The sequence below is a fragment of the Mastigoproctus giganteus genome, chromosome 11, assembly GCF_048544385.1.
Source record: "Mastigoproctus giganteus isolate SK-2022 chromosome 11, ASM4854438v1, whole genome shotgun sequence".
NCBI classification, from domain to species: domain Eukaryota; kingdom Metazoa; phylum Arthropoda; class Arachnida; order Uropygi; family Thelyphonidae; genus Mastigoproctus; species Mastigoproctus giganteus.
The window spans coordinates 60,064,763-60,077,557 of record NC_143585.1 but is presented as its reverse complement, the minus strand read 5'-3'; the positions used below and the strand labels follow the sequence as shown (position 1 = coordinate 60,077,557).

The following is a 12,795-nucleotide window of genomic DNA, read 5'->3' as shown; positions in this document are numbered from 1 at the left end:
CATGCTGCTGTAGAAAACAGTCATCCAATAAATCCACAAAAGCCTTGCTAGTGTGTGAGTGACCAACTCACAAATTCCAGTCAATATCTGGGAAATTAAAATCCCCCATTATAAGACACTCTAATTTACTGGCCCACTATTTCTCTGCACAATTGCTCATTATACTCATGAGATTCATTAGGCCTATAACACACACCTACTCTCATTTTTCCTTTCCCAATGCTTATGTCACACCAAACAGACTCAACATTGCATTGTCCACCAACGTTAATTGGATGCACTTCCTTAGATTTTGTGTTTCTTAACTAACAGCATAACCCCTTCTCCCTTCCTGTCCTGCCTATTCTTTCTGTACACATTGTACTCCCCAAATTCCAATTCTGCACTGCTTATGTCTGTGACACCACATCTCTGATATCCCAACAATATCTGTCTTTGATGTCTTGACCAGCACTTCAAGCTCATAGAATTTATTAACTATACTCCTAGCATTAATGTACATGCTAGTATACATGCGCCTGTTTCTACTCTTAGTTACCCTAATATAGCCCATGTGTTTACTTCTTCCACTATGACTCCCAGCAGTCCTGGAAATTCCTATTGCCTTGCTTTCCAGGCTGCTGCTCAATCGCATTTCAATAGAAGTGTTGCAAGAATCACTTTTACCTCTGCCAGTGGCTACTGTTAATGTATTAATCCATGTACCTCCCCCCCTCAAGCTAGCAGTTTTCTGACCCACCTAACTCTGCCTCAATAGCATCAGCAGATATTCTTGCTCTTTCTATTTAATTGTATTCCATGCCTGTAGAAGGGATGGAATACACTATATCAATAATTATTGATTATATTATATTCTTTGAGTGGGTAAAGGTATAGCAAAAGCATGTGCTATAAAATGGAGTATTTTGCAACATGAAAGTAGTGATATTAATACAGTAGTGTGTAAGCCAAACAAGGTTTTTTTTTTTTTTTTTTTTTTTTAATCAGTCTTTAATGGAAGAGTTCACTGATGTGATTTGCTTCATATGAAAAATTTTAAATATGTATTTAAAAAAGTTTAACAATTCATTTAAGTTTAGAAGTAAGTAATGTGTGTGTATTTACATGAAGTTCTTCACATGGGAGTTTATTCTTAATTTGCCGTTGTGGGTAGCACAGTTGGTAGGATTGCCATCCTCCCCACCTGGATGGAAAAGACTTGAATTCGACTTCCATTGGTGATGAGAGGAATTTTTATAGGCCTTTTTCACAACAGGGTCAGTCTTGAATGAGGGTAGCATGGTTTTTCTCCCAGAAAACCCTTTGCTATAAAAAAACTCTTACTTACTTTGTGACTTTATTTTTTGAAACACCCTTGTAATTTATCCCCCTTCCCCACTCACTTTACATTTCATAGTAAAAAAAAGTGTGGAACTGCATTTGACATTTGTGAACTAATTCTTTTCTCTTGTTTCTCTTGTCCAGGTAATCTTGCACTCTCTAGGGCATTAGGAGACTTTGTTTTTAAAAAAAATGACAAAAAATCTGCTGAAGAACAAATTGTGACAGGTTAGTTTATGTACTAAAATTATTTTTCTTAATAAAATTTTTGTAATTAACAGGTTTACTACTGGTTGATGCATGTAAAGGGATTTTTAATCTGTGTGGTTAAAAAATCACCTGATTGTAAAAACAATTTTTCTTCTGATTTGCTAGACGAAAACTGAACATTTCTGCCAGGCGCAACCTTGGCTAGCAGCTGACTAATTTATACTATAGAGGGAATCCCGGGACAAAAAGGTTGTTGGGAAAAGCCAACAATGAAAGTTAAAGTTCACAGAGATTATTTCCCTGTGGTAATCCAATCTTGAATCTCTATATGAACTTTAATGCTGTTACTGATTTTTTTCCCCTCTTTTTTTTGTTAATTTTCATGCATTCCATTTTTTCTTCATTGATCTTAAGACCAGTTCTCTTAGCAGTGTCAGTTACAGTGGAACCTCTATATTCGTCATTAATCCATTCCTGAGGGACGGACGAATGTAGAATCAATTTTTGCCATAGGAATTAACTAAAATTGGAATAATCCGTTCCCAGCCCCGAATCTGATACATAACAATCACTGTCTGTGGATGTTGATGACCTTCCCTCTCTTGACTCATCAAAGGCACTTGTACAACCACACTGGAACTCCCGTTTCCACTTTTTGTCTTTTTTACAGTGTCATAGGATGACAATTCTGCCCATACAGCTTTTATTTCTTCGTCAATTTCCTGAGCTTTCTTGCTCTGCAAATGTAGGAACTTGATCACTGCTCGATACTCCACTTTGTCAATTGTAGCGTCCTTCCTTAGATTCTAGTCTCCACCTCTGGTGTATCTACAGGAATGAAATTTCACATTTTCGAATGCCTTCCAGGCCCTTATTTCTGTAGCATATTAATTTTTTAGTGAATTCCTCATCTTAGAATAGCAGTTTGATTTGAGGACCCACAAAAATTTCCTCTTTTATCTTGGCCTTGTTCATTTGAGGAAACTTTTGCCTCAAACAGGAAAATCCTTTTTTTTTTTTGTCCATCGCTTTCACAAATTTTTATCAAACCTAGCTTGATGTGCAATGGAAGTAAATAGATTTTTGAGTTATCCACCAAAGGAGGATGTGCTAATTTTTTCTGGCCTGGTGGCAGTGAACAGGAGTGGTTCTCTTCAAGACGCCTGGTCAGCGGGAAGAGGAAAAGACCAAACCCCCCAGCACATGACAGTAAGACAAATTGGCCCTCAGTCCTCAGCAGCTTTCACTCCCCCTCTTACGGCAGCAAGAGGATCAGAGTGGAAGCAGAGGGTGCTAAGAATCTCTGGGTACGACCAGGCTGCCGTGCATGGAAACTGAACTTGGCCTGTTACAGCGTGAGATCGCTCATCGGTGAAGACAGGATATTAGAGTTGGAAAAGGATTAGAATATCATCGGTTTGGCTGAAACAAGAAGAAGAAATGAATCACTTATAAGTTTATCAAGTGAAAATCTGCTATACACCAATGGAAACAGTGAAAGGAGTGAAGGTGGAGTTGGCTTTCTGGTCCGTAAAGATATAAAAAAACATCATTTTGGAATTCAAAAGTACATCACCAAGGAAGTCAAGACTACTAATCAGGATTTCTAAGAGGTAAAAGTTAAAGGTTATAATGATTTATGCACCAACATCGAGCCATGATGATGAAGAGGTTCAAGAAATGTACACCGAAATTGAGTCTTCTAGATGAACAGAAAACTCACTACACTATCATTATGGGGGACTTCAATGCTAAGGTTGGAAAGAGACAAAACAGTGCAGAAAGGGGAACTATAGGAAATTTTGGAATTGGTGAAAGACTTGTGGAATTTGCAGAATCTCGAGGAATGTCAGTAATGAACACTTTTTTTTTTTTTTTTTTTTCAAGAAAAGGGTGAAGAGAAAGTGGACGTGGAAGAGCCCAAATGGATTAACAACTAATGAAATTGACTTCATCCTCACTAACAGAAGATATGTCGTGAATGATGTTACTGTCTTGAACAAGGTAAATGTTGGAAGTGATCACAGAATGGTAAGATGCACACTTGATATAGATGTAAGAAAAGAAAGTGAAAAAACTGACTCGAGTAAATAATACAAAGTTCTTTGAGATAACAGAAGAGGAGAAAAAGCAGTATGTACTGGAACTTAAGAACAAGATTGAGCTTCTGCAGACTGCTCAGGACCAAGATATCGAGGAATATTACAACTTTCTGAAAATGATAAAGTCCAAAAAACCTATAGGTAAAATGAAATCCAAAGAAGAAAAAATTAGTCAAGAAACACTTATGATGAACCGAAGACGATAAATGAAGAGTGAGAAAAACACTAACAAGGATAAAATTGAGTATACTGAGTTATGTAAAGCCATTAGAAAGAGACTCGGAATATACATAAGAAGATTTAACACAAGAAAAGTAGAACAAGCAATTAAAGGGAAACAAAGGATTTAAATCAGCAGCCATGAGCAGTAATACAGAAAGACAAATGATACTGAAACTGAAGAATAGCGATGGTATACTTATAAATAGCAGAGAAGGAATAATTCAAATAGCAGAAGACTACTATAAAGAGTTATACAAGGAGCGAGGGAATGATGCCAGCAGTGGGGAAGATCATCGCTCCTGCCTCCACGTGGCGGGGCTGGAAGCCTGGAAGAAGAAATCCACTTTCCCGGGACTAAAAGGAGCAACTATGGACAACACAAAACAGTCCTACTATGGATCTCTTGATCCAGATTCAAGTAGACATGACGACCATGATAATTTGAATAAATCCCATGCTGAGAGACAAAAAAAAAAAAAAAAAAAAAAGAAGGGACAGATTTTTCTGCTCCTCTCTTAATATTGCATTCCTCCACAGACCAACCATTTAGTAAACTCTCCCCATTTTTGATTCAGAAATGTCTTGAAAATGTGGCTGGGCCTCCAAAAATGGTTCGGCGACTAAGATCTGGAGACCTATTAGTGGAGATGAGTGCACAGACATGCTGAAAGACTCTTGAAAATATCTACCTTTGGTGGAATTCCCACAAAGGTTACCCCACATGCTACCTTGAACTCCTCTAAAGGGGTAATATCTGAATGGGATCTTCTAAATGTATCAGAGGATGAACTTGTCTCTGAATTAAGCAACCAAAATGTAGTCCACACAAAAAGAATTGTCATCAAAAAAGATGGAGAGCCTGTCCCTACACAAACAGTCATATTGACATTTAAGTCACCAAATCTCCCCACAACTATAAAAGCTGGATATCTCAAATGCCATGTTCGACTGTACATTCCCAACCCAGTCCGCTGCTTTAAGTGCCAAAAATTCAGTCATCCGCAAACTGTGTGCAGAGGTATAGTCACTTGTGCTTCTTGTTGTTCAAAAGAACACACACACATATGGACTGTAATAATGAAACCCAAAACTGTCCTAACTGCCATGGAAATCATTCTGCCTTCTCTAAGGACTGTATCCAATGAAAAAGAGAGAAGAACATTCAGAAATATAAAATAGAGAACAAAGTGTCATATCAAGAGGCAAAGAAACACTTTGCAATCCCTACTAAATCATCTACATACGCCTCAGTTACTCAACAGCTACGCACAATATCAACTCAGACTGACTGCTCCGTCCCTCCAAATATCTCTATATCTGGTTGGGCGAAATCATTACTTACTTCATTAAAAGAACAATCTCCCTCCAAATGTGCAACCCAAGAAGTAAATACACCGGTAACAATACCTCCAGATAAGAATCCCAATCAGCAACCGAAAGTACAAACTAAGAGCTCTGAAAGAACTGACACACACATTCAGATCTGATACTATGGACACTGATGAAAAAGCGAATGAAGATGACACATTTCTTGAAATTTATCCAGAAGGTGACATTGACACAAGCAGACCAGTCTTCTCAAAGAAGGATAAAGGAAAAATAGACAGGCGTAAGCAAACTACCTCACAGAAGTTAGCAGACACTAGCTAAAACCAAACAGTGGATACAGTTATTCAATGGAATTGTCGTGGGCTCCGTGCTAACTTTGACGACTTTTACGATCTCCTATCTGAATACAAGCCTATTGCAGTGTGCATTCAAGAAACATCTCACAAATGCAATATCTATGACAATTAAGCATTACAATATGTATAGAAAAGATAAACTCATCTAATTTAGCTCATGGAGGAGTAGCACTCATAGTGAACTCTTTGGTGCCCGCTGGACCTATCTCCCTACAAACATCTTTAGAGGCAATTGCTGTCCGTGTCACCTTCGGAATCACAATAACATTAGTTTCATTGCATCTATCACCAAATCATACATACACCTTTGCTGATTTAGATAATTTAGTAATGCAAATACCTGCTCCCTTTTGTATTATGGGTGATTGGAATGGCCATCACCCGCTGTGGGGTTCTGAACATCTTGACTCCAGAGGACAGATAATTGAAAAAATTTTAGATAAACATAACCTGACAATTTTAAACACTGGTGCTTATACATACGTGCATTTACCATCTGGCTCAACCTCTGCTATTGATCTTTCAGTATGCTCTTCAGTGATATTTCCTCTCATGGAGTGGACCGTTACTAATAACCCTCGTGATAGCGATCACTTTCCTATCATCTGTACTTTCTGTATAAGTTCTACTCCTCAGAGTAACATTAGGACAACCTGGAAATTTGCTAAGGCTAACTGGATTAAATACCAAGAAATAGCTCAACGATGTCCATTTCCACTTGCAGTGTGCCAAACTCCATGTACTTTTTCTGACAGAATCTCGGTTATCAGTTGATTCAACTACTGCTCATCTCAGATGCCCAAATTATTCGCTGTATGATTCCTTTTGCCTCAAAGGTGGTACTTGTGCATATGTCCATTCTGATGTTCCCTGTCAGAGACTTGGCAATTTGGAATCTCCTCTCTTTGATCTTCTCTGGCTTAAAATCTACCTCATTGTGTCAAATTCATCTGTTGTCTCTACCGTTCTCCCAACTCCACTAATCACTTGTAGCTGTTTGACTTCCTCTCTTTGCAACTTGACTTTCTCCAGTCCAACTTTCCTAACAGTGAGGTAATTTTCCTTTGTGATTTTAATGTACACAACTCCAGCTGGCTTCCGTTTTAGTCACACTAACCCAGCTGGTCGAGATGCTGAGGCTTTTGCAATTACTAATGACCTTGCACAGATTGTTCATTTATCTACAAGAATACCGGACAATCCTAATCATACAGCCAACACGCTTGATCTTTTTCTCACAAACAACCCTTCTAAGTACACGGCCGAAGTGAGAGGTCCTTTAGGCACTTTGGATCACAACTTGGTAATTGTCTCTTCTCCAATGGAGCCTTCATCTCATGGCTATTCCCAACCTCGTGTTGTTTGGCGTTATAAGAATGCAAAATGGGATGACCTGCAATTTCTTTGGTCGGATTACTGTTTCAAAACTTCTGATGTCAATGTTTTCTCAGATCGTGTCAGCGAAATTATTCTTGCAGGAATGGAATCCTTTATCCCACACTCCACTTTAAAATCTCGTCCTTTATCTAAACCTTGGTTTTCCAATAAATGGAAGCTTTTATGGAAAGGGTGCAAAGAAGGGTAACTCGCCTGGTGAGATCGGCAAAAGGGCGTCCTTATGAAGAAAGACTTCGAATATGTGGGTTGCAGAGTTTGGAAACTAGACACCTTAGAGGAGATTTGATTGAGGTGTTTAAGGCTCTGAGAGGCATCAGTAAAATGAATGAGGACAAAATTTTCAAGATTATAAATGATGCTAGAACTAGGGGACATAAATTCAAGTTACACGGGGAAATGTTTAGATTGGACTGCAGGAAGTTTTATTTTAGCCAGCGAGTTATAAATTACTGGAATAAGTTGCCTTCATGGGTGGTAGAGGCCGACAGTTTGGGGAAATTCAAAGGTCATCTGGATAGTACTTTCGGGTAAGGGAAGCGCATAGGATGATAGGATTAATTTCCTTTTTATTTAATTTTTAATTTCATTTTATTATTTTTATTTATTTATTAATTATTATTATTTATTTATTTATTTAATTTTTGTTTTTATCATTGTTTTGTTCGGATTTTTTTTTTTTTTGGCTGGTGCAGCATAAGCCATAGGCTTTCTTGCACCATACGGCTGTTACTAATACTAATACTAAACCTTGGTTTCCAAGAAGAGAAGAACGTTGCGTATCGTAATTGGCTTGTTTCTAATTCTTCAGTTTCATTTTCTGCCTACACCAAAGCTCGCAACAATTGTAAAGCAGTTATTATTCAGTCCAAACTAGAGTTTGAACAAGCTAAGAGTAGAAAACTTGCTTCTTGCCCTAATGGTAGCCGAGCATTCTAGTCTCTAGCGAAAGCTATTGGCCGCAACTTTTGCCCATCTCTGCTCCCACCTCTGTCCAAACCAGATGGTTCTGTTGTTACTTCAGCCAAGGATAAAACTGACCTGCTAGCATCCCATTTTTCTTCCAACTCGTGTATTAATGATCTTGGTAAAACACCTCCCACCATTCCCAACACACTCCATTCAATGCCTGTTGTCTTCTGTCAAAAGGATGTCAGAAGGATTTTGACGAATCTTGATGCTAAGAAAGCTCCAGGTTCCGATGGTATTTCTCCACTTTTTCTCAAAACCTGTGCTCCTGAACTTACTCCTATTCTTTGCCACCTTTTTTCACTTTCTTATTCCAAAGGTGTTTTTCCTTCTGCTTGGAAATTTGCTCATATCCAGCCATTTCCTAAAAAGGATGACAAATCCCTCCCATCCAATTATCGTCCCATTGCAATTACTTCTACTCTTTCTAAAGTAATGGAGAAATCAATTAACTGCCAACTCATAAACTGCTTAGAAACCTTCCGTCTGATCAGCGATCGACAGTATGGATTCCGTCAGTGTCGATCCACTGGTGATATTCTGGCTTATGTTACCCATTTATGGACTAATTCAATGGAAAAGTTTGGTGACAACTCAAGTTTGGTTGCTCTTGACATCTCAAAGGCTTTCGATCGTGTTAGGCATAAAGGTCTTCTAAACAAGCTTCCATCTTCATCATCAGCCATTTTCAATCCACTGCAGGATGAAGGCCTCTCCAGCAACTTTCCAGTTCCTTCTGTTTTGAGCACTGGCCATCCATTTACTACCCACAAACTCATGAATTTCATCTATCCATCTCCGCCTTTGTCTTCCAGGTTTTCTTCTAGCTCCTCTTGGGTACCATTCTGTTATTTTCTTAGTCCATCTGTCATCATGTCTTCTAGCTATGTGTCCTGCCCAAGACCATTTTAGTTCTTTAGTTTTGATAAGAATGTCCTTTACTTGAGTTTGCTGCCTAATCCACGTGTTTCTCTTCTTATCTAACAGTCTGATTCCCAATATAATTCGTTCCATTCTTCGCTGTGTAGTTCTTAGCTTCTCTTCCATTCTTTTGGTGAGTGCCCAAGTTTCACTTCCATAAGTCATGGTGGGGAGTATACATTGATTCATTATTTTACGTTTCAGACAAACTGGGATATTGCTCTTCAGTATGTGACTATATTTCCTGAATGCTATCCATCCAAAATTTATTCTTCTCTTGACTTCCAGCCATTTATCATTATTACAGCTAATAACTTGTCCCAGATAAGTATATGACTCCACCTTTTCAATTACTGCTCCTTCAATCATTATTTCCCTTTCCGTGGCATACTTGTTCATCATTACTTTTGTTTTAGCCATATTCATCTTTAGTCCAAAATTCTTACTAACTGTGCATAACTGATTAAGATTTTCCTCTAATTCTTTGGGATCGTGGCTTATGACCACAATGTCATCTGCAAATCGTAAATGGTTTAGGTACTCTCCGTTCACATTGACTCCTTTCTGCGACCAGTCTAATCTTCTGAAAGCTTCCTCAAGGGCAGCAGTAAACAGCTTTGGAGATATTGTCTCCTTGTTGAACTCCTTTCTCGATTTTAAATTTCCTACTGTCTTTGTCTAGTCTAATAAAGGATGTAGCACTCTCATATATTTTCTTCAAAATCATAATATATGGAGTATCTATGCCTTGTCTTTCCAGTGCCCCAAACATTGCCTTATGCTGTATGGAGTCAAATGCTTTTCATAATCCACAAATGCCAGGCATAATGGTGTTTTATATTCATTTGCTTTCTCCATTAGCTGTGATATTACGTGAAGGTGATCCATAGTTGAGAATCCTGTCCTAAAGCCAGCTTGCTCTTTCGGTTGATTCTCATCAAGTATTCATTCTAATCTGTTAGTAATGACCCTTGTGAACAACTTGTAGATATGGGATAACAAGCTAATTGGTCTATAATTTCCAATTTCTGATTTATCTCCTTTCTTATGCAGCAAAACTATGATTGCATTATTCCACTGCTTAGGCATCACACCTTTTCTAATGCACTTTGTGAAGAGCCTTGCCAGTTTTTGTGTTATGTCTCTTCCTCCCAATTTTAACAACTCTACAGTAACTTCATCTTCCCCCGGGGCTTTCCGATTCTTCATTTTCTTCAATGCATGTTCTACCTCATCAGGAAGAATATTGGGTATGTCGTATGTGTTGCTACTTTGCAATCCATCTTCCCCACTGCTGGTATCATTCCATCGCTCCTTGTATAATTCTCTATAGTAGTCTTCTGCTATTTGAATTATGCCTTCTCTGCTGTTTATAAGTACACCATCGCTATTCTTCAGTTTCAGTATCATCTTATGGCTTCCATCTTATGGTTTGCCAACTGTTTTTTGTAATTGGTTATCCAGTTTTTCTCTCTGACCGCTCACTGAGGGTGACGATAGATGGCTCTGTCTTCTAACTTCTCCACTGATGCTGGTGTCCAAGGTTCAGTTCTTTCCCCCACTCTTTTCCTCTTGTATATTAATGACCTTCTTCCATTGACTGTCCATAGTTTTGCCGATGATAGCAAATTGCATTCCACTTTCCATTTTGAGAAACCTTGCCCTGCTCAATCAGCTTCAACTTCCCAAAAATCTGCTACCAATTTCTTAAATGCCGATCTTCAGGTAATTCTACAGTGGGGCAAAGACAACTTAGTTGATTTCAACCCTTCTAAAACTCAGTTTTGTCTTATATCTCGCAAAAAGGATTCTTCTGCTCCTGTGCTTATCTCTGGTGACACTCCGATTTCTAGGCAAAATGATATATCTCTTTTGGGGATTACCCTGACTTCTAATCTCTCTTGGCACAAGCACATTACAAATATTGCTTCCTCTGCATCTAAAAAAACTTGGTTTTTATCTTTCGCTCTCGGCGTTACTTTTCTTCCAAACAGCTGCTCACTCTGTATAAATAGCAAATCTGCCCTACCATGGAATATTGTTCCCAGATCTGGGGTGGTGCCCCCAAAACCTCTCAGGCTTCTTGATTCCATACAGAAGAGGGCAGTTTCATATATGTATGTATATATATATATATGAAAATATAGAAATAATTTTCTAATTTCTTTTGGCCTGATTGTAATGAAATTTGAGAATGCTCAACAACTCATTCTAGAAGTCAAATATAAAATTTCATATTTTGTTAGACAGAAATAATTTCTGGATTTCTATTGTTCTTATTTTAATGAAATTTGCAATGGCTTCACAAATATTTCTAAAAGAACTGAATATCAAATTCATGAAAATTCATTCACCAATAGTTAGTTATTACATGTAAATGGACAGACATCAGAGATATGGTGAAGATAATAGGTGCTTTACGTGAATATGCTTATGTACCTGAAAAATGGGTCAGTTTATTAAGCATGAATTTTCAAAGCAAAAAATAGTCCGCTTATATGCTGCAATATGCACTTTTGCATTAGGACATGCGTTAAATATGTTAAATAATGCTCGTGTTCAATAAACAGTGCCGGACTTATATTCATAATGATCGATATTAATGCAATATTGTAATAGAGTACTTGCATGTTAGTACTAAAATGTTACGGTACTAAATTTATTTAAAATATCAGAATGTTGAGTAAGAAAAACTTATTGTATTTTGTAATCTAGCATGTCTAGAATTTTTTTTACAGCAGGTGACATTTTGGTTGCAAATGCAATGAATCTCGTATTTCCTATACATTTGTATGAGGGAAAATAGCTAAAAATTGGCTGTATATTTACTTTGATATATTCAGTTGCCTAGTAATTTTGTAAACAACACTAGAAAGGTTTATTTTTATCTGATTATGATATTTTCATGTCATCCTGCTTTTGTTGAAAGGTTCTGCCTCAAAAACTGTAGAAATGGCTATTGAAGTATGTGATAAAAAAAAAAAAAGCAGCTTTATCAAGAGGTAGATTATTTGAACTATACAAGTGCTTGAGATGGAAGTGGTATCATTGAGGATAAGAGATGGGTAGCCTTGCATATTAACAAAAAAACAAACTTGTCTCCTATATTAGAAGTATTATTCAGGCTGATTTTGAAATAAGTGAGTCTGTCCAGCTAGAATACTATTGGTAGTTGTCAAGTCATCATATCTGATATTTTAAACGTGAAAAGATAAGGCAGCATCTTCATTCTCTAGTTTTTAACAGCAAATCAGAAAGAAGTGAATTAACTTTCAAAAGACCTGGCTGAAATTTGTGAATATAATTGAGAATTTATTGACAGATCTAAAGGTAACGTTATGTTAGAATTATTTTTTGACTGTAAAAGACATAATTATGAATTTATATGATTAATAAGACACTCCACAACAATGTTTTTGCTCATTGCATAACAATAATTTCTAAATGCCTAATATAGTATTTGTTATTCAAAATTATCTGTAGTATAGCTAAATACCACATGTTTATATGCACTATATGATCAAAAGTATTTGGATATACATATTTGCAAAAAAGTGCATTTAATTCAAAAACCTGACTTGGCTCTAATCTTTAGAAGTAATGTGCAGCACGGTGACACCAAAGGTGACCTTTTCATAAGGGCATTTGGATGTACTTTCTACCAACTTCCATTAGGTGTTGGCTGGAATTTGCCTCTGTTACTCCTGCAAAGTAGATTTGGAAGACCTTTTTGACTGCAGCCCTATCCATGGCTTCATTTTGTCTCCACAGGTGTTCCCATTTGGGTTTGAATTCCACAAGGAGCTAGACAGTCTAGTTTTTCAACATTATTGTCTACAAACCAGTCTGTCTGATAGTCCTATATGACTCATCCTTCTCTGCATAGGCGCCTCCGTAGCCAGGTGGGAAGGAGCAGCAGTGCGTAGCACACGCTTCTTGATTAGACCGGGGTTCGAGCCCGTCACCACCAA

At 37.6% G+C, this 12,795-nt stretch overlaps 1 protein-coding gene across 3 annotated transcripts in view; it reads left to right on the top strand.

The window, feature by feature from the left end:
• LOC150078039 (putative protein phosphatase 2C T23F11.1) overlaps positions 1-12,795 on the top strand; it is a 157,742-nt gene that overhangs the window by 131,828 nt on the left and 13,119 nt on the right. For all 3 annotated transcript variants that reach the window (XM_090384333.1, XM_090384332.1, XM_090384334.1), the window contains exon 7: positions 1,465-1,548. In XM_090384333.1, the coding sequence (XP_090240459.1) occupies positions 1,465-1,548 (84 nt within the window). The remainder of the gene's footprint in view (positions 1-1,464; positions 1,549-12,795) is intronic.